This window comes from Podarcis bocagei (assembly GCF_964188305.1).
Source record: "Podarcis bocagei genome assembly, chromosome: 7".
NCBI lineage: Eukaryota > Metazoa > Chordata > Lepidosauria > Squamata > Lacertidae > Podarcis > Podarcis bocagei.
This window is the reverse complement of record NC_138132.1, coordinates 49,497,005-49,524,252: the sequence shown is the minus strand read 5'-3', so window position 1 is coordinate 49,524,252 and position 27,248 is coordinate 49,497,005. Positions and strand designations below refer to the sequence as shown.

At 50.0% G+C, this 27,248-nt stretch overlaps 2 protein-coding genes across 2 annotated transcripts; both read left to right on the top strand.

The window, feature by feature from the left end:
* Window positions 1–3,802: 3,802 nt before the first annotated feature.
* Window positions 3,803–11,685, top strand: TAT (tyrosine aminotransferase). Its single transcript, XM_081202135.1, has 12 exons — window positions 3,803–3,957; window positions 5,747–5,986; window positions 6,081–6,185; window positions 6,282–6,349; window positions 6,838–6,996; window positions 7,395–7,533; window positions 7,677–7,729; window positions 7,992–8,144; window positions 8,662–8,790; window positions 9,839–9,922; window positions 10,023–10,121; window positions 11,045–11,685. The coding sequence occupies exons 2-12, from the start codon at window positions 5,749–5,751 to the stop codon at window positions 11,186–11,188; spliced, it is 1,371 nt and encodes a 456-aa protein (XP_081058261.1). The 5' UTR covers window positions 3,803–3,957; window positions 5,747–5,748; the 3' UTR covers window positions 11,189–11,685.
* Window positions 11,686–19,812: 8,127 nt separating this feature from the next.
* LOC308591371 (carbohydrate sulfotransferase 4-like) lies at window positions 19,813–25,417 on the top strand. Its single transcript, XM_081202098.1, has 2 exons — window positions 19,813–19,942; window positions 24,073–25,417. Exon 2 carries the CDS (start codon window positions 24,086–24,088, stop codon window positions 25,280–25,282), a length of 1,197 nt encoding a protein of 398 aa, XP_081058224.1. The 5' UTR covers window positions 19,813–19,942; window positions 24,073–24,085; the 3' UTR covers window positions 25,283–25,417.
* The last annotated feature ends 1,831 nt before the right edge of the window (window positions 25,418–27,248 follow it).

The window sequence follows — 27,248 nt, the reverse complement described above, 5'->3', positions numbered from 1 at the left end:
AGATCCTGCAAGAAGGAAGTTTCTGATTAGTAGCCTTGAAGAGCTGCAATGACACTTGGCTGTTCTGCAATCAACAGCATGAGCCAGTGTGGTGTAGTGGTTAAGAGCGGTAGACTCGTAATCTGGTGAACTGGGTTTGCATCTCCGCTCCTCCACATGCAGCTGCTGGGTGACCTTGGGCCAGTCACACTTCTTTGAAGTCTCTCAGCCCCACTCACCTCACAGAGTGTTTGTTGTGGGAGAGGAAGGGAAAGGAGAACGTTAGCCATTTTGAGACTCCTTCAGGTAGTGATAAAGTGGGATATCAAATCCAAACTCTTCTTCTTCTTCCTGCAATTGCATACTGTGAGAGGAAATTTCCACCAACTAGCCATTCCTAAACTTGAAAAAGGAAGAAAGGAAATATGGACAATCTAATATGAGGGTGGTCCATTCTGACAGAGGATCTGTATTCCAGTTTCGGGGGTGGTGGTGGTTCTCTGCCTTCAAAGTTTTGGGAGATGGGTCAGTCAAGGAATTGATGGGCAAAACTTTCAGAAGCGGTCCTTTAACCATGATAATGACACCCAGTAGTTGTCCTGGTTTTTGCATAAAGTTCTTAGGGAAATATTTTGGCTATGTGGGGAACAAGCCTCTGAAATGCAGGTGATTTTAATGAGGATCCAGATACGCCATCTCTTGACCATCCACATTAGAAACAATTTCCAGCCAGTGGAAACTCACTATGGACTGTTATATGGAGCAGAGCAGAGTTGCAGTTATGTAAACTGGGGAGAAGGAATCCAAGCAAGAGTCGCAGGGACCACAGCAGAAAGAAGAGTCCAGAACGAAGTTCAGTGGAGCACCGTCCTCCCCACTCTCTGCCAACAGCCTGTGAGTTTCTGAGGAAAGTACACATCCCTCAGTCTGACGTCTCTGCTGCGACATGGGAAATTTGTGTTTTCAAAATTATACACACAGTGTGCCTAATTCAAGGAATGTGTTTAGCTGCACCCAAGCAACTGGCTGTGTGGTTGGTCTGACTATGTGGAATACAATTGTTTTTGCTATGCTGTGTGGAGCCGGAGGAGTGGCTGGGAACCTGAGGTGGTTGGTGCCTGCCCTGTTCCTGGCAATTGCGTAAGAATGACACCTGAAAAAGTGGGTGACATATGTGAAAAGACGCCCCTTGAAGTCATCCGAGAGCCTTCCTGTTGTTTGCTTGGCACCTGGCTGCTCCAAGGCCATGGAGGTGAAGAGGGCAGAGGCCGCTACACAACAGGCCATGCAAGAGGATGAGAATGTGAAGTCACTAACCAAACATTGGTGATGAAATTAGCCAATATTGACTTGGCTTCAAAGGAGGGGGGGCGGGAGGGGGGTGAAAGCTCTCCACAAATGGGAGAAAGTGGTTCCTGCTGCCTTCCTTTCCCCTCCCTTCACATTGCACAACGGCTTGCTGCGGAGAGTCTCATAGCACAAGTCATGGTAACCTTCCCCACCCATCAAGGCACAGAGTTCATTGTCCTCCATGGGGGGCCCTGTGCAGATCTTTGGTGCTGGATAGAAATAAGGTCTCTTACTGGTGCAGCTTGACGGCAGATAGAGGAGGGAGTTAAATCCAGCTAAAAGAGAGTGAAACCCAAGCACTGCAAAGGGGAGAGAGGAGGAATGGGGGACCCCCCCGCCCTAGTCTATGAAGTGGCATCTCTTGATAAACAAAAGGCTGGAGATGCTGTTGTTGGGTCTGCAAGCAGGAACCTCCCTAGAGCTAGTCCTCATGTTTGGGGAGGAAGGAGGCGATGGAGGCAAACCCCCAGAAAGTGAACGAAACAGTCAGAGGATGCTGTGGTGACTGAAAGCCTGATGGGGAGGGGGGAATTCCACAAGGTAGACCTTGCAAAGAGCCCATTTGCCCCTTCAAGAGCAGAGAGGCAGCATGGGCCACACCCACTTGCCCAACTTCTGCTTCCTGCAGCAGCATCACCAGGGCCCCTGCCAAGCTGTAGGTGCCTTCCTGGTAGGCAGAAGGGGAAGGGGAGAGCTTGTGGATGCTGCCAGCTGTGCTGTGCGTAAAAAAAAACTCCGAGGATGGAGGAGACTGGATGGAGGATGGAGCCTGGGTAGGAAGGTGCCAGAGAGTCTGCTGCTGGCTTTGCACTTCTGGGGCCGAAGGAAAGGAGAGCATCTGGGATGGGTTACTGGAAGAGCTGCTGATGCATTCTGTGTGCATTGCGGGGAATCTTTCTCCCACTGTGCTAAATAGACCCCTCACCATTCTCTGTGCTCTGTCCAGGGATTCCGCCCCACAAAAGAGGTTTCAGGTAGTGTTACCCCCATAGCATGCCTGCCGCCCAGCCTTTCTGAGGGGAGCACTTTGTGGAGGCTTCTTGGGCAGCACTTGTTAGGTCCCAAATGTTTAGCAGCCCTCCCTCGCGCCTGCAGACTGCCAGCCTTACGTAACTCAGGCTATCAGTTGATGCAAAGTTGAACCAAAGGGCTCCTGTCGACCGAACCTTGCAAGGTGACAGGCAGAGTCATTGCTTGCATCAACTGGGAGGGAGGGAGGGAGGGAGGGAGACAGGGTGCCTTGCCAGGCACATTATGGTGGGGGAGAAATGTCTCAAGGCCAGCCTCGCTCTGCTGCAGCTACAGCCTGCAAAACTGGGCAGATCATCTTGGCACCAGCGACGCTTCAGGGCAGGCAATGGGGAAAGGGCTCACGGAGCCTGACGCTTGAGGGTGAGCCTGATGGGGCCCTAGAATTGGCCTTGAGGGACAGGTGTTGACCTGGCATGCCAATCATCCTGTTCTCTGCCCTCAGTGTTGTTCTGGCTGTGGAAGAGACCTTGTGCCACTTGCAAAGCTGGGAGGGGGGCTCCTTGGCACAGAAACACTATTGGTGCCAGCCAGAGAAGGCAAAGCCTCTAATTAAGGGTGCCTTGCAATGCCAGCGACTATACCTTGACCAGCTATACTGACTGGTGGGCATTGTTTGCTCATGGGTGCTTTCTGAGCCAGGCTGTTCAGAAGCTACCAATTTCTTTCTCTCCCTCTAGGCCCGAGGTAGATACACATCCATTAGCTGCTTAGGCTAGCTCTCCACCACCCCTCCAGAAATGAGATCTGCCTCTTTGCTGGAGATTAATGGGGTCCCTGTCACGCAGGTACCCTTTGATCTTCAGCTGCTGGGGGTGTGGTGGGGCTTGGCTGCCTGTGGTTGGAGGAGGGCGGTAGGACTGTTGTTGCTATCGGGACACCTCCTCTTCGCTTGCTTGCTTGCTTGCTTGCGTGCATGGATGTGGGTGGGGGGGAACATTTGGGACTCATTAGTGCTTTGCAACGTGGAGCTGGAGATGATGGGATGAATGCAGCTGATTGCATCAGGCCAAGACTGCCAGGCTAAGCCTTGGACCACTGAGGCACTGAGGAAATTAACACACCCCTCTCCACTGTGGGCACCCAGCCTCTGCAGGCCCAATATTCTCCAGCAATGAGGGTTGCAATCTGGCTGCCCCTGGTACTGGAGGGGTGGCATACTCACCTGACCTGCCAAGGCCAGACTGGGAGGGGCCCTACCCCAATTTTGTGCTCGCACTTCACAAACGGGATCAGGGAGTTGTGGGGGTGTAGATGGCAGTCGAAGGGTTAACATTCAGGCAGTGTTTGCTCCAGATGTTTGGAGCTAGACTATTACTGAGCTGGTGTGTCTGTGTGTCCTGATGGGGGGGGGAGTGCTGCCCTCCCTATCAGCCAATCATTAAAGGTCTCCAAGCTGACACCCAGTTCTTGGCTGGGAATCTGCAGTGGGGCCCTGTTGTGCTCCTGCCCGCCTATCCCACATAAAAGGGCCCAGGGAAGGCTCTGATCTCCCCATTCAGCAGCTCCAGAGCAGGCAGAGCGGCCTGCCAGGTTCATCAGAGGTGCCTCGTTCGCCCACCTTTGCCACCACACAAAGCTGCAGCTGCTGCTACATAGGTAAGAGGCTCCTTGAGGTGCCACCTGTAAGCCTGACGGGGTCTGAGCTGGTGTCCACGGTCCCTGGGATGGAGTCCTCTGCGGGGAACAAGCACCGCATGAAGGGCTGCAACAAAGTGGCGGAGGCAGAACTCAGGTGCTTTTCCTGGGACACCCGTGTCCCAGCATGTACACCCTCCGGAGACCAGGAGTGACCTGAGCAGACACAACAGAGAACCTGGAGGTGGACAATTGCAAAGGGACTGGCCTGGCCTGTTGGGCCAGCGGAGGCTCTGGAACAAGGAACCGAGGAATTCTGGCGTCTGTGGAGAGTGGTTTTGACGTCTGTGTAGCTTGTTCCAAGAGGAGCCAGGACTTGAGGTGGCTCGGGGTGGAGGGTGCAGGCTGGCTTTATCTTGGGAGGCAGGTGGCACCACACCTGCAATCAAATTTACTGCCATATTATGATTATTGTTTTATTCTGGGAGTACAGAGGGGAAATGACTTTTCAGCCAATGTGAAGAGGTTCCTTGGCCTTTTGCAGCTGGCACTGGAGACTTCTTAGTTGTGCCCCTGGCTCTCATGTGCCCTTCTTGCCCAGGGAGCCACCAGCTGCCTCTCACTCACCTTGCTGCTTCCTTTGCCACATCCCACCAGCTTTGCCTTCTCAGCTCTCTCCAGCTGTGCCAGATTCTTTGGAGCGAGACAGGGGGACAGAGGGAGGGAAGGGGGCAATGCAAGTCATATTTCTCCCAAGGCAAGTGCAGGGCTCCTTCCCTTCTTTCTCTCCTGGTCCAATGTTTGCTGGGTTTTCCCTCAGTGTTTTACAAGGACAGTGTCTGACTCAGCCCTTGGACCTTGCCCATAAGATCTCTTAGTGGTGATTCTCAGGTTCCGACGACACTGTTTGGGCTTCTCAAATGGCATTTGAAATCCCTGACAAATTACTCCCTTTTGTTCTTAAATCTGTTTCTATAATTAATCAATTTGACTTTTTAAAAAATCATGGCTTAAAGACAAACAGGCTAAAACACTTTACAAGATTTTTCATAGTAGACCACAATTCATTTATACACCCCTTTTTGAGTTCTAACAGTGCTTCAACAATACTCTCTCACTCATCCTAACAGCAACCCTGAAAGGTAGGTCAGGAGAGAATGGCTTCCCTGAGGTCACCCAGTGAATTTATACTGGAGATGAACTCCAAAGTGAAGAATGGGGGTGTCCTCCTACCCCCAGCACTTAGGCACAACTAGACAAATATATTTTGAAAGAGAACTTGGTCAAAGCCTGCCCAACACACACAAACGCAGTGGTGTCTTGTCATTCACATGCCAAGTACATGCTGTCCCTACCTCTGTGGGAAGGAGGGCATAGAGGGAAAACACATTTCCCTCATCCAAGTTGGCCTCCAGCCCAACTGCAGTTCTTGCCCCACTCCCCGCACATCTCCACCCCCTTTTACCAGCTTCCCTGCTATGAGGCTTGATCAGGGTCCTGCTAGGGGTATGTGGCAGCTGACTTGGCTCCTCCTGCACTAAGAGCTGCCTGCTCAGGACTGGTGCTTCCACCCATGGACGTAGCTTGGATTTTTGTTGGGGAGGGGCAGAATCGACATGATTGGTCAGTTAAGTATTTCTATTGTTTTACTTTATCTGGGGGGCAGCTCCCCCCCACCGCTGCCCCTTGGCTGTGTCCATGTCTCCACCCAATTCTGCCATGGCAGTGGCCTTGAACAGACAGCAGCCTTGAAGAGAGGATTGTGTAATCATGGATGTCGGCCCACCTGCTCTTTGCACTTCCTTTCCAGCGATGGAATCCTACCTGATCCACGTGAATGGCAAGACGTCCCCGCCCTCCATCCTCGATGTCCATGTCAGCCTCAATGGTGGGAAGGGCCCTTCTCTGGGCAAGGGGAAAAACCGCAAGGCCCACTGGGCCGTCAGGGCTTCCGAAATGTCCAAGAGGACCTTCAACCCCATCCGAGCCATTGTGGACAGCATGAAGGTGGAGCCCAACCACCAGAAGCCCCTGATCTCTCTGTCCATAGGTAAGCAGGTGGGCTATGGAGGGACCACAAGGTGGGGGCTCCTGCCAATGCCCCACCCTCAAGTGACATGGATTCCCCTCATGTTTCCCCACAGGGGACCCAACTGTGTTTGGGAACCTCCCAGCAGATGATGAGGTCATCCAAGCGATGAAGGAGGCCCTGGATTCTGGGCAGTATAATGGCTATGCCCCCTCAGTAGGTAAGTCCTGGGAGATGCTTTCAATGTATGCAGCCCCTATTTTGCTTTTGCTGCAAAAGTCTAACATGCCAACTCTTCTGGGAATCCTCTACACAGGTTACTTGTCTTGCCGGGAGGTGGTCGCAGGCTACTACACCTGCCCAGAAGCCCCCTTGGAAGCCCAGGTAACTGACCCTGACTGCTGCATGCATTGCCATCTGACCTTGATGCTGAGAAAATTAGCTTTTGCAAACCCTGGCCAGCACCTCCACAACTCACTGTACTGGAACTGGAGCTTGCCCAGATAGGATCCTGGGCCTGGAATCTTTATTAGGAACCCAGGAAGCTGCTTTATACTGAGTCAGACAACTGGTCCACCTAGCTTGGTATTGTTCACATTGACAGGCAACATTGTGTCTCCAGGGTTTCAGGCAGGGAGTCTCTCCCAGCCTAAGTTGATGCCATTGGGGATTTAACCTGGGACCTTCTGTATGCTAGCAGGGACCCCCCCCTTCATTCCAGGCTCCTGGCCAGGAATTTCCAGAAAGAGCCAGTGAAGAAACCTTTCCCTCCCACCTCCCTCCCCTCCTGTGCTTCTTCTGGGCTAGTCTTTCCTGGTGGTTGCTACCCGCCAGGCTCACAGCTGCCTACTCTGCTCCCTCTTCCTTTGCAGGACGTGATCCTGACAAGCGGCTGCAGTCAGGCCATTGAGCTGGCCCTGGCTGTGTTGGCCAACCCCGGGCAGAACATCCTGGTGCCACGGCCTGGTTTCTCCCTCTACAAAACCCTGGCTCAGTCCCTGGGCATCGAGGTCAAATTCTACAACCTCTTGGTAAGCTGGGGCAGGAGGTGGCGCAGCAGAGAGGCATGGCACAAGCAGGAAGACAAGCAGGAGCTCCCTTGCAGGGCTCTGCCTGCCTCTCCACAGAGCTCAGCTATAAAGAAGGGCTGCCTGTTGACGCGGGTTCAAGGCCTGGGGACCTGTTCTCCATCTCCCCTTCTTTAGACTGGGCCCAAACCCAGGCTGGGAGGTGTTGCAGGGCTCTTGGAAGAGAAAAGGGGGTCAGTATCCTGACCAGTCGACAGTTGCTCCAACCGCCATCCCTTTTCACCTGCCCAGGACCTCCGGCCCACCCTGACCCTGGCAGGAAGCCTGGTTCATGGGTACCAGGCTGAGGTCCTGAAGTGGGGGCATTCCTCACCTCATCCTCCCTTTTCTTCTCCCTGCAGCCAGAGAAATCATGGGAAATTGACCTGAAGCAAATGGAGTCGCTGGTGGATGACAAGACAGCTTGCTTGATTGTGAACAACCCATCTAACCCCTGTGGCTCCGTTTTCAGCAAAAGCCACCTCCAGAAGATCCTGGCAGGTGAGGATCCCCCACCGTGTGTGTGTGTGTGTGTGTGTGTGTGTGTGTGTGTGTGTGTGTTTATCCCAGGCCTTGCTCTGGGGAAGAAAGAAGGAAACAGAGTCAGGGGGCTGACTAGATTTCTTTCTGTCTGTCTCTCTTAGTTGCCTCCAGGCAGTGTGTCCCCATCTTGGCTGATGAGATCTACGCTGACATGGTGAGTGAGGCAGAAGCACCCCTGGCCCCTCGGAAGGCCAAGCACAGCAGCTGGAACCCTTCTTCCCGGGAGAAGCTCCCTCCCATCTTCTGACACATGGCTGGGAAAGCAGGGAGTGGGGTGGGTCTGCCTGAGGTGGCTTGGTCTTCTCCGCAATCACAGCCAGCTGCACTAGCATCCCCCTTACCTGCTTCACACGCCCATTAGGTGTTTCTATCACTACTTACTCTGGTATTCCTCCTTCTGCACTCCCCCCCACTAGGTGTTTGAAGACTGCAAATACGAGTCCCTAGCAAAGCTCAGCACCAACGTGCCTATCCTCTCATGTGGAGGCCTCGCCAAGCGGTGGCTGGTGCCTGGCTGGAGAATGGGCTGGATTCTCATACATGATCGCAGGGAGATCTTTGGGAAGGAGGTAAGTTGGCAGAACTCGGTGCTGCCCTGACTTTCTGCACCCGGTCCAGGAGCTGGTGTGATGGAGGGAAAGAGTTCATGCCCCCCACCGCTTCACAGCCACCCTCTGAGCCTGATTCATGTAGCCTTTGTGCCCCAATGCCCACTGTCTGTGCTAGGATGTCAAGGAGGCAGTGTTCCCTGCCTCCTGGGTCTGGTCAGTGAAAGGCTGCCTGATGCCCCCTACTCCAAATGGGCTCTGAACAGGAACAAGTTGGTTTGAGTAGCAGCGAGGAGATCCCTCCCCCACTTCCTGTGCCCTCTACACCGGTGCGAGTTCTGCACGGGTTTCCTCCATAGCACCCATGGTATGATGCAGACTCTCTTTCCCACCTTCCCAGCTCTGCCTTTGGTTTGGGGGCACACTGAGCCACAAGAGGGCTCTTGCTGTGACTGCGGAATTTCACTCTCTTAGATCAACTTGGGGATCAGGTCGTGCCCCTCCCTACTGAGCTCTCTCTCCCCTGTGCATCTTTCAGATCAGAGACGGCCTCCTGAGGCTGAGCCAGAGGATCCTGGGCCCCTGCACAGTTGTCCAGGGAGCTCTCAGCCGCATCCTTCGCCAGACGTCCCCGGAATTCTACCACAACACCCTCGGCTTTCTCAAGGTACATCCCTTCTCTTTGAAAGGGGAGGGAGAAAAGAAATAGGAACAACAAACATATAAGTAAAAGCAGGACTAGACCAAAAGAGCTATTAAAAATAGAGTGGGTGGGGAGCACCAGGGAGTGCTCATGCCTCTCAAAGCCCCTCTTGCTTATCTCTCCCAACTCCTTGGAGGGCAACAGGGATGCTCCCCAGCCCATAAACACCACTTGGGTGGTGGGAGTGGACAGTGTGACTCCTCTCACCCTGGGGAGCTGCACTGGCCTGGAGGGGGCAAGGAGGTGCTCAGCACAGCCCCCACAGCCCCTCCCTGTTGGAACTGATTGGTTCTTTTAATAATCCAGCTTCGCATGAATTGGTCAGTGAAACTGTTACAGTTAAAGGAATGTGCGTATTAATGAAATCTCTGCATAGATTCCCTTTTGAGATTCCATTGATATGCTAGTTCGGAAGGATGGACCTCAGCTCAATGGTAGAGCAATTTGCTTTGCACACAGAAAGTCTGAGGTTCTACATCTCCAGGCAGAGCTTGGTGAGACTCTCTATCTAAAACCCTGTAGGGCTGCTGCCTGTCCGTGCAGGCAATACTGAGCTGGATGGGCCAATGGTATAAGGCAGTTTCCTATGCCCTTGTGAATGTTAAGCGTCCCTATTTTATATTCATCCAATGTAGTAATATATACTCTCAACTATTCCCCACCACATAGCACATCAGAGCCAAACACTGTGTCAAAAGCTTTGCCCAATATTCATGGCAGTGAGCATGGAAATAAATGACAGCTGCGGGATGGGGGAGCACTCAGTGGAATGCACACACCTGGAGCACTGGGAAAATAACACAGTGCAAGTGTGGACAGGGCTGGCAAGCAGGTCACTTTTTGTGGTCCCATCAGTTCCCAGGGTGGGCAGGTTTTAATTCATCAACAATGTACCCTTTTAAGCCTTTATCCATGGTGAACACCATAGTGTTGGGTGGTCCCAGCGGGGAACCTGGGATGCTTGTGCCTGCAATCTGACCTGACTCCTCCTCCTTCCTCCTTCCCTTTGCAGTCCAATGCTGACCTCTGCTATGATGCCCTTTCCACTGTCTGTGGCTTGCAGCCTGTCCGGCCGTCAGGGGCCATGTACCTCATGGTGAGTGGCTTTCCTTCACTTGCAGAGCTTTGCCCCTGAGATGGGCAAATGCCAGGCAGATCATCCCTAACTCTGTGTTTCCTCCTCTTCCTTGCTGCAGGTGGGCATTCAGATGGAACACTTTCCAGAGTTTGAGAATGATGTGGAGTTCACAGAGAGGCTCATTGCTGAGCAGTCCGTCTTCTGTCTGCCGGCCACGGTGAGCATCTTTATTTGCAAGAGAGTTATGGGAGGCCCTGGGAGTTACTGGAGCCCCGGGAGCTGTACTTGGCAGAGAAGAGGTACTCGGCTCGGCTCCACTTTCCCTGGGCCTCTGCTGCTCAGCTGGCCCCCACCTGCCTTTCCTCTCCTTTAGCTGGTCTTTCTTCTAGATGCTTGTGATTGGCAAGGCACTCCCACCATGCATGGCATGAGGGGACATTGCTTGCATTTCACAATCTCAGTGCCAGCTGGCTCAGCGCCCACACCGCTGGCTGCTGAACAATGGCACCTTGTGAGGTGCCGCGAGGCTCCCTTCCCCAGATCCCCAGCCGCTTGCTCCCTCCTGCTACGTGGGCCTTGGAGAATGGCCATTGCACTTGCCGGCAGCACCATTCCTTGAGACAAGCCTGCTGGATCAGGCCAATAGCCCATCTGGTCTTGCATCCTGTTCTCACAGTGGCTGATCAGAAGTCTGTGAGAAACTGACAAGCTGGTTTCTCAGCACTCCTTGTGTGGAACAACAACCAAGACAGAGACCCTCCACAGGTGCTATCACCACGTTGCTTGCCCTTGGTCGACTCTACACCGACTAGCAGCAGCTCTCCCAAATCACGCTTGGAGAGCGTGTCCCCTTGCCCAGACTCTTCCATTGGGAAAGGCAGGGAGATCAGCCAGGAATATTCTGCATGCAAAGCAGGAGGTGTTGACCCTCCCCTTAACATGCCCACCCCAAACTCCTTCACATTTATCCTACCCGGTCTTGATGTCAAAGTCTGGTGTGTGCAGGATTTCCAAGGCACCAGAGATGGTCCTTCGAGGCTCTCTCGCCACTCCTTAGGGAGTCAGCCTTGTAAAGGATCCGCATGGTGGCCCCTGGCCCCTGATGCCATCTCAATGGTCCTCTTCTGCTTCTTCTGACAGTGCTTTGAGTACCCCAACTTCTTCCGTGTGGTGATCACAGTGCCCGAGGAGATGATGGTGGAGGCCTGTCGGCGCATTCAGCAATTCTGCGAGAGGCACTACGAAGGCGGCGAAGGATCCCAGGACCTGGAATGTGACAAGTAGCTGAGGGTCCCTGCCTGCCCGCCTGCCCTCCTGCCTGCCTGCCTCCACTCCTGCTGCAGGGAGTTGGGCTCACAGGGCCTGTGCCTCGCCAGCCCCTGTCCACTGGCTCAACACCACTTCTGTGTGCCACAGCCTCTGAAGCCCCCGCACAACCATGACACTTGCCTGGAAGTAGATCCCCACAGAGACACTCCTCCCCTGCAGGCCCCCTCCTGCCTGTGCCCAGGGCAGCCAAAGAACTCCAGCAGGCGCTGCTGGCACTGGGCGCTCCTGGCAGCCTCTGCAGTGGTGTGGTGTTGCTGGAGCCTCCCAGATGCCCTTCAGAAAGACCTGCCAGCCCTCCCAACCTGTCCTTCTGCAGAGACCGTGCTGAGTCCTGGGCTGGCACAGGCCACCGTGGGCACCCGTCTCCCCCTTTCCCCCACCCATGTCCTCCTGTGCCTGTTTGACATTCATAAGTTATTATACCTTTTGTATGAATAAATGCATGAAAAATACCTGGCCTTGTGACAAGATCTGGCTTTCTTTCCTCTGTGTGTCAAACTCTCTTCCAGCAGCAGCAGCCGCTGCTGCAAGCAAAGCAAAAGCCAGGGGAAGACTCAGGGAGGCCTGGGCACTGCAGGAGTTCTTGGGACTCCTGACCTGATATGGAGTCCCAGCAGGAGTGACACCTGCTTCTCGCTTTTCCAATTTGGCCAAGGGCAGGGTGGAAGGAAGAAGGGAAGAAGCCCCAGAGACATACCCATCTCCTCTTCTGAGTGTCCTTCACACTTTCAGACCTATAAACAGCAATGTGGTTTAATAATTATTATAATATTTATATTTATTTATTTATTATAATATTTATTATAATATTATAATATTTATTATAATATTTATTATAATAATTCCCTCTTCCCAGGAAACTCGGAGAACTGTGGCTCTGTGAAGGGAATGGGTGTCATCTAACCAGGGGTGGAGGAAGGGGGGCAGTGGGGGCGGGGCGCCCCAAGTGTCACCACTGGGGTGTGTTTCCAACTAGATTGTTTCCTGGAAGCCACGACTGTTTAAATTGGCTTGATGCTACTTTTAATGTATAGGAGCAGATGAGAAGTATAGTGTACAACAAGATATACCAGCACTGAGCAGTTAAAATAAACAAAGGTAGTGCCAGAAAGGCAAATAATAAGTCATTCACCAGGTGTCAGAGTTTCCTGAGGGAGAGCAGTCCCATTTCAGGGGTCCACACATCCTGAAAGGTCCTTTCCTGGCCACCTGTACTTCACTCCAAAATGAGGAGGTGCTTTGGGGCAGCCCTTTACTGCAGTAGTATTAGCCCTGCAACCTAGCATGGGCATGTTCGCCTCTCTGGAGATGGGGATATTATTATGGGAAATTTCATCTAAAGCAGAATGCGAACTGGTCTAGTGTAATCATTTTCTCAGTGAACTGGGACTGCAATGGCAAAAAAAGGAGGTTAGGTGGAATCTCTTGTGTTGACTGAGCACCCGTTTCCAGCAGTGAACAGCCAAATTGAGCAGGACATAATCTCCACTCACCAGCTGATTCAGGAAATGGTTTGCACTGCAACCTCCTGCTAAAAGAGGCCTCCCCCCTGCCCTGTTTTAGCAGAAGTTTCTATGCAAACTTGCATAGGATCCCCTGCTAAAACTATGGCAACCCTCTCTTTTTTAGCAGGGAGTTCTGAGACACACCCATTCCTGAATCAGGAAAGTGTGTGCATCAGAATCTCGTACTGAAACGGATGTTTTTTTAAGCCATCATTTTAGCGGGGGATCTATAGTTACACCTACTAGGATGAGAAAAGAAACCATCTCTTTTGGAAGCACTTTGACATCCTGATTTTGGGACTTCAAAGTACCTTGCACATGACTTTGTTGTGCCATCATGTGATTGACAAGTTGGTGCTCCCACCCCACCAAATTTGGCCTGTGAGGCTGATCTGGATAAGGATCTACCCCACGGAGTCACAAAGGTTCCCCTTCCTCCTGCTAATAAAAAGGTTAAGGGATCTTTGCATTTTCCCCTCTCTGCATTTGTTTCACAGTGACATAGGAAGCTGCCTTGTACACAGTGTCTAGCTCAGTTGTCTACACTGACTGAGTGTGGCTCTCCAGGGTTTCAAAACGAGGACATTCCTGGCCATACCTGGCGATGCTACTGGGGAAGGTGTGTTGTGCTTGAATGTGGCACAGCTTCTGCATGCCACGCAGCTGCTCTGCCACAGAGCTACAGTCTTTCCTCCTAAGAGAAACTTCCTGTTTAAAAGAAGACAACATTCTTACAAAAGGTCATATTTTACTGACAGCTGTAAACGTTGAGTCAGTTTATAACTCTTTATGTGCTTTTTTTATATGTTGGCGTATTTTATTCAGGGGCTCTGGTGGCACTCCCTGGTAAATAACATATAACTCGGCTCCATCAAACATTAGCAGGAATCTCTCTTAAGCCCTGGCACAGGACCTTCCCACCGGCTTGGCACAGAGGCTGCTCTTCTCCTGCTTCTTCCAGCACTGCAAAGCAGCCCAGTCCAATTGCACTGCGTTCCTCTCCATTCTAAAATTTCTGGCTCTCTAGAGTCACTTCTGGGCTGTTCTTCTGCCTCTCCTGGCCCTTTGATGGCAAGATAAAATTCCTGGGTAAACAGCCAAGGACCCTTGCATATCCTGTCTAGTGCTGGGTGAGATGAGGGCTGATTTGGGCCAGAGGGAGGAGCCCCGCCCTGGTAGGCAACCTCCTTGGGGTGCAGCAGTGGCATCCCACATGTTGCCAGCGCCTGGGGCAAGGCAAGAATGACTCCCCCTAATCTTATTGTGGACATCACACTGGAGGCAACAAGTGGACTTCATTTGCTGTGCCCCTACGGTGGCTGCTCCTTGCAGAGGTCGTTGGATGGTAGCCACATTTGCCCTCTCAGCTCAGCGAGGTCTGGTGGAAGTGGTGGCTGGCGCTCCTTGGCAGGCTTGGTGGCATCCCAGCAGTGCTGGAGCCACAGCTGCATCAGGTCTAGGAGGACGGTGGAGGAGAGCAGGCTGAGGTGCCAAGCGCAGCCCTTCTCCAGCCGCCGCCTCTTGGTCATGAGGCATGAGGACAAGCACCAGCGGGTTCCAGGCGAATGGGTGGCTCTCCTCTCTGCATTCCCCCTGCAGGGTACATGCCTCGTCCAAAGGTACACGCTGGGAGGTAGACCCTGGGGAAGGACCGGTGCAGACTGGAAAAAGTCTGAGCTCCCTCTGGTGGGAGTTCTGCCCAGGGGTTGGTGACCCTTTGCCAGCTGCAAGGAGATGGAGGCCTGGGCGTGGCTCACCTCTTCACAGGTCTGGAAGGTGGCAGCCACACAGCCTTGGCAAGGAAGCCTGTTGTAGGGGAGCTGGGCTGCTCCTCCTCAGAATTCTGTGCCCAGGGCCATGGCCACCGTCGCCCCCCACATGATGCCACTGGGATGCACTGAGATTCTGGTTTCACTTGAGGGCATGAAGAAGGGGAGCACTGTGGAAGCTTTTCCATTGTTATGTACTGAGCTGAATCCTAGAACAATAGGATCCAGAATACAGCAGTCTGATTGGTCCACAGGAGCCACCCAATCCAGCTCCAGGTGGAAGTGAATCAGCAACCTGATTGGCCTGCAGGAGCAGCCAATCAGGCTCCTGGATAAAGTGAATCAGCAACCTGATTGACCTGCAGGAGCAGCCAATCAGGCTTCTGGAGGAGGTGAATCCGAAACCTGATTGGCCTACAGGAGCAGCCTGGAATCAGCCAATCACGCGAGGCCCATTGTGTAACTAATGTATATATAGCTAGACATTTTGGGGAAAGTTTCATTCATTGCTACTATGAACTGAATAAAGAGCATGAAATTCACACTCGACTCCAAGTGTATTTCATCCACCATCCATGAACTTGCCCAGAGAAGCTTACCCTTATGAACAGCTCTCCCCCAAGCAGCAGCCGTTGAAGATTTCATTCATTCTCCTCCCACCAATTTGCTTGTATTTGGGCCCCTAGCTTTGCGCTAATCTCTTTTTCTGTCATTTGATCCAAGAAGTTAATCTTCCTGTACTTTGTGTTCACAAAGCCAGTAATGTCAGATAATCCGTTTCGCAAATATCACAGTTAGAGGAGGAATTTTGTCAAGCACCAGGACTAGAAGAAAACCATTGGGTCATTTTGTCCAACGCCCCACCATGAGCTCACCCCACTGTGAGCTCGTCCATACTTCTGCTTGCTCCATCGCTTACCCCCAGGGAAACCTGCTCTTTACCACTGAATCATAGCAAATGGCAACTGGGTTTTCTTCAGGTTGATGTTTACTCCAATTCAGCTCCAAAACAGTGGGTTTTCTCAGGGAAAGCAGCAGGGCAAATAGAAAAATACTCAGACCTGTGCCTAGAAAGCATGAGCCTAGTGGAAAACCTAGGCCAAGGGTGGGAAGTGTATACAAAAGAATGGGAGATCTTGGATACCTCTGTTCTTCCAGACTTCTGTTTTTGGGAACATAGATCCCAGGATCCAGTAATTAATCTGGCTGCTCTGCGACTCACCAAGCTGACAACCCACCAGGGCCCTGACGTGGCTCAATTGGCTAACTGATTGGAAGGCTCTGGGAATTTTACCTATATCTCCCTGCAGGGAAATAGTATGGTGGACTATATTCTGATACCCAATAATTTGATGCCCTACGTGGCTGAGTTTTACATAGGTGATCCTATGCTCAGTGACATTGCAAACTTGTCTTTCCATTGAGGAAGTCAGAACAATTAATTAATCCATCCCCCCAGGAACCGAGTCTCCAGCACGCAAGGATACAAGTTAACGAGCATACACTATCTCTTTTCCAAAGCTTGGTGAATTCTGACCATGTGATTCATTTGTTTTCGGTAGAGAAAGGTGAACTTTCCTCTGTTGTTGGAGTCACTCGGTTTGAGGAATTTATTGACACTTTAACAACTGAACTGTCTCATTTACACTCGCACAGGCCACCTAAGAAGAGGGGGATTGACGACTGGACTGACAAAGAAATCATAGCAATTAAAACCGAGGTCAGGAGAATCTATAGAGAGTTCAGAGAGACAGGCAGCTCTCGATTGCCTGACATTAACTTCTCCAGATCTCGACAACTTAGGGAAACTATCCAGCTCAGCCGGATAAGATATAGTCAGGCATGTTGGGATACGCTACTCTCAACCATCCTAAAGAAAGATCATAATAAATTTTGGAAGGCTGTAGCAGACTCTCCACAGACACAGGATGATTCACTGATGTTGATTCCATCATGTCATGGGTAGAGCATTTTAAAGCGGTTTTCTTTAATGACTGTATTCCACCTGATAGTCAGGACCATACCAATTTTACTTACGTGGATGAGTGGGCCCCCTGTCTCCATCACCAAAGTTATAACTTTAATTGACCAGATGAAAGCAGGAAAGGCTGCCGGCCCTGATGCTATTCCATCTGAATTGATCAAAGCCAAGCCAGAGTGGTGGGCTCCAATACTAGTGGAACTATTCACTATGATAGATAGATCTGGTATCATACCTAACTCATGGCAGCAATCTATAATTATCCCAATCTTTAAAAAGGGTGACAAAAAGCTGACATCAAATTATTGGCCAATAAGTCTACTGTCAAACAATGGGAAATTGTATGCTAAACATCTGTTAAATAAACTAACTACTTGGCTTGATGAGAATAACATCATAGGTCCAAAGCAGGCAGGGTTCAGGCCGGGGAAATCTACTTTACGCAACTGTTTGGTGTTATCTCATTTAGCCACTACGTACACGCGACTTCATAAAGAGTGTCTTTATGTGGCCTTCCTTGATATCAAGGCTGCTTTTGACACTAGGGGGCTGTTATGGTCCAAATTGGAGACAATGGGCCTGGAACCTAGATTACTTTACTTGATCAAAAAACTTTACACAAAGAACATCTGTCGCATAAGAACAATACCAGAGAATGTAATGACAGATCCTGTCATTATAAACAGGTGTAAAGCAGGGCTATGTACTCCCTCCCTCTCTTTTTAATCTTTTTCTTAACGACCTCACTTCTTTACTAAAACAGCTGGATGCCCACAGCCCAAAACTCAAGACATCAAGCTTTCCCATCCTTCTATACGCAGATGATATGATTTTGCTTTCACAGACAAGAACTGGCCTAAAACGTTTGTTAAATTCCTGTATTGACTATCTGTCCAGAATGAAATTGTGCATGAACTTTGATAAAAGCAAAATAATGTTTTTTGGGAATTCATGCAATAGCTATAGCTGGGTATTTGGTGGAAAACACATCCAGCAGGTATTCAAATTCAACTACCTGGGAATCACATTCCATCATGGGCTTCTATGGTCCTCGCACCGTGCAACAGCGGTGAATGCCAGTAAGATGTCTATGCAGGCCATAATGCATTTCTTTATAACAAGAGGTAATTCACATACCCCCTCTGCTCTCAAGGTCTTCAGCGCCAAAGTTATAGCTCAATTGCTCTACGGCATTCCAGTCTGGCTGCCAGGGTAGAATGAGTGCAGGCAGCTTTCCTTTTTAAGAATTTTGCTGTCCCACATTGTGTAGCCTTTGCAGCCTTGTGTCTAGAGGGAGGTCAACACAAGATAGAGACCATAGCTGGGCGAGATTTCTTACATGCTGGTTAAACATCTGCCTCACAACAGATAAAGATCCTCTCCTTAGTGAAGTTTTGCTAGATCCCTTTCTTTCCTTAGGGCTAAAACGGTTTAACATAAAGGTACAGCAACTTGGGCTGTCAGTGGAATTTTGCAATTGATGTCCCCACCATCTGCCAGGGCTATAATAAAAACTAGGTTGTGGGACATTGAATGCCAGGAACTAACAGCAGCAGCAGCAGCAGCAGAGAAAACATGCTCCCCTCTTAACTTTCAACTTTCTTGGGCACATGAAATTAACCACAATTATCTTGAATTTTTGCTTAATCCTCAAGAAAGAAGGGCATTTTTGCTGGCCAGGTTTAATTCAAATCCTTCAAACCTCCTATGAGGAAGGTTCTCGAGAATGGTGGAAGGAAAAAGAATTTGCCCGTGTGAAGACCATCAGGTGGAAACTCTTACACATATGGTTCTTAAATGTAAACTACCGGTATATGTTGATCTCCGGCAGCAGTTCCTAGATCAACTCTGCATCCCCAAATGGAAACCAGAGTTAGAGGTCATATATTTTCTATTTTTGGGGAATAATCAGGAGCTCACCAGGTTAGTGGCTAAATATCTTTATCTGGTTTTTGTTGTCGAAACACACTGCAGACGTCTGATCTCCCTGGAGCCATGTAATGTTAGACTGCTCTGCCTCTTTCATCTGACAAATGTTTTGTGTCACTGGGAAGGCGGTAATTCTGTACTGATTTGCTATGGATGTTTGTATGTGGAGCCAATAAAAGGTTTGATGGTGATGATGATGATGAAAACCTATTGGACACACCTTTTAGGCACAGGACAAACAAAGTGTGGCCAAATCCTTAGGCAATGAGGATGCCTGTCGTACATCAGTAGCCAACAGCCGGATGGCTGAACAAAAGCCCAAGTGCGGGGAGGAAGCCTCAGCCTCTGTGCTTGGCAGTAGAAGGAGCCCGGCCCTTCCTGCCCATCCATCAGTGCCCATTCAGCCACCCCTGGGCTCTCAGCCTCCCGGAGCAGGCCTGGCTGCTTTCCAGTCTCCCAGCAGAAGGTTACTGTTGGACGGAGACTGATGTCTTAGCAGGAAGGGTTTGGTTTACAGGGTGTGCCAGATCCCCGCAGAGTCAGTCTTAACCTTCCTATAGAAGCTTCTGGCTGTTGCCAAGTTCAGGGGCTGCTCACTTTTCCTGCCCCTTCCCTTTCCCATCCCTCTCCCTCCAAGGCCAAGCCTTCTCCTGCCCTATGCAGACTCTGCTAGATCAAAAGGCGATGCATGCCCGCATAAAAGATATCACAAGAGTCAAAGAGGGGAAGGGGACAAGGAAAGCTTCTTAGCATCTACGTTTCCTAGCATTTCAGGCTACAGTACCAAGTTACCCAACCAGTGAGCAAAGGGAGAGCACTTGCCTATGTAGTGCCCCCTCCACCTTTTCTGCATTTCTCTGCCCATGCACAGACCCACAGGCAAATGCTCAGCAGCAAGGTTACCTCTCCAGGGAACAAGAGGCACGGCCTTTCCCTGGATCTCAATGTAGCAACCCTTGCAGCTTGCCCGGCTCCCACCCTGCAGCAGTAGGGCAGCACCCTCTGGAGCTGCTCTTTTGGAAGTCTGTGACCCAGAGAGAAGGAGCACCAAGGGTTGCCAGAGAGGGTGTGGACATTGGCCATGAAGGTGGTCTTGCAGCTCTGGTGGTGGCAGTCAAGAGGGGAGCCTGCCATGCCTTGGATGCTGCACCAGGCTGCAGTGAAGCTTTGGGCTGGCATAGGTGGGCAGGAGCACCTCAGGGCATTGTGTCACACTGCCCTGGGATTGGGATTCCAACCCTCTTTCCTGCAGGCATCTTTTGTTTCCTCCACACAGAAGAGCTGTGCTGGCCGAATAGCTCCTTCCCACCCCCGCCCTCTCAGCACACACCTCCACAGGTTGGAGCAGGTGCCTCTCCTGTGTGTTCCCTCCTTTCCTCCTGACAGCAGCCTTCACACCACAGAGCACCCAGCAGTGCAGGACTGGGCAGATCTGCTGCCAGGGAACAACCAGCTCTTCCTGTTGCTTGTGGCTCCTCAAGGAAGCTGGGCTTGCGACCCCAGGAGGCCCCTGGATCAACGGGAGGTGAGTGAGATGGGAGGCTCTGTGGGAGAAAAGTGTGCGCCTGCCAGTGGGAGAGCATGTGTCTGTTTCCGCCATGCTGCTTGGATGCCCAGGATCAAAGAGGGAGACACTGACCTGCATTAACAAGTGATCCCTATCGGATGAAAACTCTGCCAGGGATCTGGCATAAGGAACAGCAGAGGTAAAGGCCTAGGGGTGCGTTGCAGGGTATTTTACAGCCTGCTTAACAAGTGAAATAAAACCCCACCCTTCTTCCCATAAGATGGAAGGCGTTGCCCCAACGGCCCCTGGAAGATGAGAGGCAAAGAGGGCAGCTGCTTCCTTCACTGCAGAGAAGCTATACGCTGGCCACCAGCTGTGTGCAGCCCTGGGCTGTCCTCTGCTTAAGCAGCTGGTGAATGCAGTGGTCACAGAAGGAGAAGTCCAAGGGAGGGTAACGGGGTGGGAGCCAAGTGGAAGATGCAGCAGGGAGGGAACTGTTCCCAGCCACATAAAAATATTGTGGGTACATTCATATAAAGGTAAAGGTAAAGGGACCCCTGACCATTAGGTCCAGTCGTGACCGACTCTGGTGTTGCGGCGCTCATCTCGCTTTATTGGCCGAGGGAGCCGGCGTTTGTCCACAGCTTCCGGGTCATGTGGCCAGCATGACTGGCAAACCAGAGCAGCACACAGAAACGCCGTTTACCTTCCCGCTGGAGCGGTACCTATTTATCTACTTGCACTTTGTTCTTTTGAACTGCTAGGTTGGCAGAAGCTGGGACCGAACAACAGGAGCTCACCACATTGCAGGGATTCGAACCGCCGACCTTCTGATCGGCAAGTCCTAGGCTCTGTGGTTTAACCCACAGCGCCACCCGCGTCCCTATACATTCATATAGACCTTCCTAAAACTCCCAGGTTTCAGATCCGGACTGCTGAGAGCCGGCTGGGCAGAATATGCCCTTGCAGCTTGTCCTGACACAGCTGCCCCTCTTGGAATTAACCTGGCAGTGTGTGAAACTGACTTGTGTGTGGAAAGGGGAGGGAACACCCTGCATGGTTAGTCTGTTCAAGAGGCTCTGTTTCTGCTCCCGTGTTGAGGCTGCCTGGGGTTTTGCTTTCTTGACTGGATGTTTTCATCTGTGCAGAAGAGGCACTGCTAGCTAGCTAGCTTGCCTTCCCAGATGCCTTAGGTATTAATTTGCCCTGGCTGCACGAGACTGGCTTCTGAGATTGAAGGGCTGAGTAAGCAGGTCTATTGCTTCTCTGGAGGCAGCTCAGAAGCCTTTAGTGATTCAGGAGCCTCTGGTGAGGTTTTTTGGATGTAGTGTGTGTGCGCGTGCGCATGTGCGTGCGCATGTGCGTGCATGAACACATGCTTTATTTGCACTTGGGGGTGTTTAGGTGCTTGCCTATTGTTGATTCTGAGGCTCACCAGTTCCTATTATTTGACACTAATATTTTGTGATGATCATAAGAGATTCTTAGATTCCCAAAAGTGCCTCTTGCGCCTGTTCTGTGCTATATTGCTTAATAATTTTATCTTTGATAATGCTTTCCACCCGTTTACTCAGAACCAACATTATGCTAACCAGCTTGTAATTCCCCCCTGCATTCCCATTTTAAAAAGGTCAGGTGGCATCTATAAGGCAAGCAACACGGTGGGATTGGCACTGGATGCCACAATGCAGCCTCTTCCCCACCCCACAGGTATGGAATTCCCAGAAGGATGTCTATTTTAAAATCACAAGGGCATTGATTTCCCTTTGGGGATGGCAGCATTAGTGGCTATAGGCATTTGCTCCCCTGGTCTCTGAGACAGCTCCCACCAAAAACCTCAGAGACTGCCAAGCTCTGACCCCTCCCCTGCCAACTCCTCACTCAGTTTAGGAACTAGCGGTTTGTATATGTTTCTTCAAAACCAGTGAAATGAACATGGTGCCCATGAATAATTTCTGAGCAATTCAAAGAGCTTAAGAGTAATAATTTGGAGTACTCCCTGCTAAGGATTGCAGTGATATAAATGTGGGAGAAGGGCTTTCCCAAAGTCTCATCTTGTGTTCCCCCTCCCATATATGCTGTTAAGAGAAACCACGTGTCAACAAAATGGTCGCCCTGCACCGCTCTGCATAGACTGTGTTGTTGCATCTTTACTGCTTCTGTGTTACTTTTATGATAGTGCAATTTGCCATACTTCATCCAGCCTGAGACTCCCACTGATGAGCAATTTCCAGACGGGTAAGATCCAGAAGAAATACCATGAGATAGTTATGACAAAATAGGGTAGTATAATAATAATAATAATAATAATAATAATAATAATAATAATAATAATAATAATAATAATAATAATAATATCTTTATTGTCATTGCCCCCTTCGGGGACAACGAAATTACTTGACTGCTCCATAAAAACACTAATTAAACAATACAGTATAATACAGCAAGGGAGATTAGATGACTTTCAAAGTCCGGGTTTCCCATTCAGGGCCGAGATCGCTCTGGAGAAGAAGCTGTTCTTAAGACGGCTCGTTCTTGTCTTCATCGTCCTGTATCTCCGTCCCGACGGCAAGAGCTCGAAGAGACAGTGACCAGGATGCGATGGATCTTTTACTATGTCCAGTGCCTTCCTATGGCACCTTGTGGCATAAATCTGCTCTAAGGTGGAGAGTGGGCAGCCAACAATGCTCTCTGCTGCCTTAACAACCCTGCACAACCCCATCCTGTCCTGGGTAGTACCACACACATAAGCCATAAGTGAGCACGCTCTCAATGGCACAGTGATAGAAGGCAAGCAGCAGTTTCTGCGGAAGATGGTTTTTCCTTAGTATTCTCAAAAAGTACATTCTCTGCTGCGCCTTCTTCACAAGCCCCCTTGTGTTGACACTCCAGGACAGATCCTCTTGTAATTCAATGCCCAAAAATCTGAACGTTGTTAACCTCTCCACACAGACCCCATCAATCAAAAGTGGCTGGACGTTGCTCTTCTGTCTCCTGAAGTCCACCACAAGCTCCTTTGTCTTCCTTGTATTTATGAGCAAGTTGTTAGCTCCGCACCACTCTGTCAGCCGCTCCACCTCATCTCTATAATCCGTTTCACCCTCCCTTTCATGGATGAGCCCAATCACAGTTGTGTCATCTGCAAATTTGACAACCCTATTACTAGGGTGAGTAGCGACACAATCGTACGTGTAGAGAATATAAAGGAGCGGACTGAGTACGCATACCTGTGGTGTTCCTGTATTAGTCTTAAGCATATTAGAGGTATAAGGGCCCAACCGAACCCTCTGGGGGTGGTCTGACAAAAAGTCCAATATCCACCCACAGTGATAATGGAAGCCCCAGATCTTCCAGTTTAGACATCAGACGTTGTGGTAGAATGGTATTAAATGCCGAGCTGAAATCTAAAAAAAGCAGTCTGGCATAACCCCCCCCCCCACTGCTCCAAATGTGCAAGGACGGCATGTAGTAAAGGACTACAGTGGGATCAGGATCTATTGGTTGCTTCATAATTCCTGCAATTTCAGCAAGACTCCCTGCCCAGAGCACACAGATCCAGGGGCAATGCCACCATGTGTAGCAGAATGTCCTCATTTTGCTGCCACCCCTCCAGCATTGTGGAGAAAGGTTTTTGTTGATGTGCCATAATGGGTTAATCAGGATGCTTGGGATGCAGTACCATCAATATGCTGTTTTGAGCACGTCTTTATGAAGTGGGGCTCTCAGGGGCTGCCTAGACCCATATCCCCTGCCATTTTGTCTTCTGCCCAGACCCAATTCCCAGATTGCCATCAGGTCAGTTATTTCTCTACAATTCCTATTTAACCATTCTTTATATGACTGACAACACACCCTTTCAAAGTGACAGCTGAATATGCATACGTATATTTAGAAAACATGGACCTAAGAACATTATCTGTTCTGGCCAACTTATTTGCAAAAGCCAGAATTTGTCCAAGTTGTAACCAATGGATTTTATGAGCCCTTAGACTGTCTACAAGTGCTTTTCCAGTTAGCACTCAAACAGCTCTCCAGTTCTGAATACAGGATGGGTGTTGAAAGGTCTTGGCCCTAGGAGCATAGTGGTTCAATTCTCTGAAATGTGCTCTCTTTCTCTCCCTCTTTCTCTCTCTTTACCCACCCTCAAGGCTTTGGGCTGCCATGCTGAAGCTGACCAGGTTAATGGTTCTTGTGATCTTGGCGATACAGCTCATTGCCCTCACCTTCTGGTCTCAGCTTCATGGCAGGAAATGTCCTCTGGCACAGGAGCCATCCCAGGTGCACATTCTCATCCTCTCCTCCTGGAGGTCAGGGTCTTCTTTTGTCGGGCAGATCTTCAGCCAACATCCTGATGTCTTCTACATGATGGAGCCAGCCTGGCACGTCTGGGCAACCATGTACCAAAACAGCGCCAAGGTCCTGCACATGGCGGTGCGGGACCTCATCCGGTCTGTCTTCAAGTGCGACATGTCAGTCTTCGATGCCTACCTTCCACAGAAGAGAAATGTGTCAGATCTCTTCCAGTGGGAGGTCAGCCGGGCCTTGTGTTCCCCACCAGTGTGCAACTCCTTCCAGCGCAGTGACTTCATCTCCAAGCATGCCTGCAAGACGCTCTGTAGGAAATCCCCCTTCAGCAAAGTGGAAGAGGCCTGCAGGTCTTACAGCCATGTTGTCCTGAAGGTGGTCAGGATCTTTGACCTCAAGGTGCTCTATCCTCTCCTCAATGACCCCTCCCTGAACCTCAAAATCATCCACCTGGTCCGTGACCCCAGAGCCGTTTTCCACTCTCGCAAGAACACAGGAGGTAGCCTGGCCCGGGACACGAGGATTGTGCTGAGACACAAGAGGAATGCAATGGATACTGAGCCCTACGCTGCCATGCAGGAGATTTGCAAAAGTCATGTTGAGGTTTACACTGAAGGCAGGCAGGCCCTTCCCAGCACCCTCCAAGATCGCTACCTCTTGGTGCGGTATGAAGATATTGCCATCAATCCCTTGGCCAAGGCTGCTCAGCTCTACAGTTTTGCAGGACTGCCCTTCTCTCCTAACCTTCAGTCCTGGGTGCACAACATCACCCATGGGCAGGGCCTTGGCAAGCAGGCCTTTGATGTTGACTCCAGGGACGCAGTGAATGTGTCACAGGCTTGGAGGAAGGCCCTTTCTTATCTCCAAATAGCAAAGCTGCAAGAGGTCTGTAAGGATGCCTTGAAGCTACTGGGCTATCCACTAGTTAGGTCTGAGGAAGAGCAGAAGAATATGGCATTAGACCTCTTTTATGCCCAAACACCTCTTGTCAATCAGGAAAGCAAAAGGAGCCTGGAAGCATCACCTGCAATTTCTTGGACTTGGACCAGATGAGACATCAGAAGCTTCCTAACACTATTGTTCCATTCGGCTCACTATTTTCCACACTGACTGGCAGTGGCTCTGCCAGCAAGGTGGCAGCTTGACTTGAACTGTTCCTGAAATACAGCAGTCATGCAAAAAAAAAAAAAAAAAAAAAAAAAAAAAAAAAAAAAAAAGATGCAACAGCCCACAAGGGAGAAGTCTGCCCAGCTCGTCACAGAATCTTGTCACTTCCATTTCTGCAAGTTTGTAGCATCTTACAGCTGAAATTTCCCCCAGAGACAAGGATCTGGACACAGCAATGGAATCACCTCTTCCCTTTCTGTTTGAAAAGATGGGGGGGACAGATGGGCTTGCCTTACATTCAGGCCCTGAATCCAGCAAGCACCCTTTCATAATATGGTCTCTTAATAGTAATATGGTCTGTTTTGCAGACTAGCACACTTATTAAGGCATAGACTGTGTTAATTGGATAACCAATGCCAGAATGTTTGTGTGGTAACTAGATTTTGTGGGAATGGCCAGTGTAAATGGCATAAAAATCAATTTCTGTACTTTTCTGCATTTTCTTCCCTTCTGACTTAACTGTTGACAATTCCTACTCCTGAGCTGTGTACGTTTGCACCTGTAACTCAGGATAACACCTTGTGCATCTGATGAAGCCAACTGCAGTTCACAAAAGCTTATGCCAAAATAAATTTCTAAGTTGTTAAGGTGCCAGAAGACTCTTTGTTGGTTCTGCTATAAGAGACTAATAAAACTAATCCTAAACCCTCTGTGGGAAATAAGCTCAATAACTGTCAATCTGGCTAACTGGTAGACATCTCATACAAACCTGAGCATAGAGGCACCCAGAGACTTCCCCAGATCCTACAAAGGCAGAGTCAAAGGGTCGTTTCTGTGCAGGGGCCAGTGGAGAAATGTAGCCCCCGCAATGCCTTCACCTCATGAGAGTAACTGAGGAAAATTGGGTGGGGGGGCTACAAATGAGAGGATTTCTGTGGATCTTTGTCTCATCCAATCTAGCAGTTCAGTGTCTGCAAATTTCAAACTCACCCGGAGCATCCTTACAAGCCACAACGGAGAGCTATTGCTAACTCCCAAGAAATCAAGCCTTCTTAAAAGTGCATATCTACTGAAAGAGTTCCTACAGAAAGCCTTGGTATATTTCTCACAATGCAATGACCAGGAGAAGGTTAGAGAAGCAGGGTATAAAATTTTGGCCCAAAGTACAAGCACCAAGTCAAAAGTGTCTTCCATGATGATGAGACTCCTTGGCCACGCTGGCTGATGGCAAAAGGAGGTTTAGTTCAATGGCTTGTTTGTGTGAAAGAGTATGGAGTCTGTGGTTGGATGAAAGGAAATGCCAAAGTGCATGGATCCCCTTGGCTGGGGAATCAGCTGTCAAGAGATAGTTGACCTCCTGTGTTAGGAAAATAAGCCTTTATTGTAGCTCTTGAAGCACCTCCCAGTGAAGCAAAAAGAGGCCTCAGATTTCCCAAAGCTGTAAAGCCCTTGACACAATGGGGGCCCTTAACAGGGCATGAACAAAGCAAAATGAGGTCCTCATTCTTATAGCAAAACGTATAAATTTTAAAGTAACAGTACTAGTAAAAACTAATTAAGACCAATAGTCAGTGCTTACAAAAACTCATTCCTTTTTCTAACCAAATATCCCACAGTCCAAACCACTCCTTTCTTGACAGTAAACACTAAGTGCCAGCCCAAAACAAAATATTTCTTGTGTGCAGTTTTTCTCTAACCGCTACCCCTCTCCTAGTCCTCTTTTCATTATCCATAGAATGCTCTCATCCTGAACAGTGGCATAGCAACGTCAGATGGTACCCGGAGCGGAAAATTTATTGTCATCCCCCCCCCCCATTGAAATTCTTAAAAGAAGAAAAAATAAGATAACTTACAGTTGAAAGTGTTATTTTCTGGTTTATTTATTTAACATTGTGAGCATAAGAACTTAAAA

Bases quoted from the DNA above. Each gene is read 5' to 3' on its own strand.
- TAT (XM_081202135.1), top strand. From the start codon at position 5,749: ATGGAATCCTACCTGATCCACGTGAATGGCAAGACGTCCCCGCCCTCC. The intron at 6,997-7,394 runs GTAAGCTGGGGC...TTCTCCCTGCAG, and splicing joins TCAAATTCTACAACCTCTTG to CCAGAGAAATCATGGGAAAT. The intron at 8,145-8,661 runs GTAAGTTGGCAG...TGCATCTTTCAG, and splicing joins GGGAGATCTTTGGGAAGGAG to ATCAGAGACGGCCTCCTGAG.
- LOC308591371 (XM_081202098.1), top strand. From the start codon at position 24,086: ATGCTGAAGCTGACCAGGTTAATGGTTCTTGTGATCTTGGCGATACAG.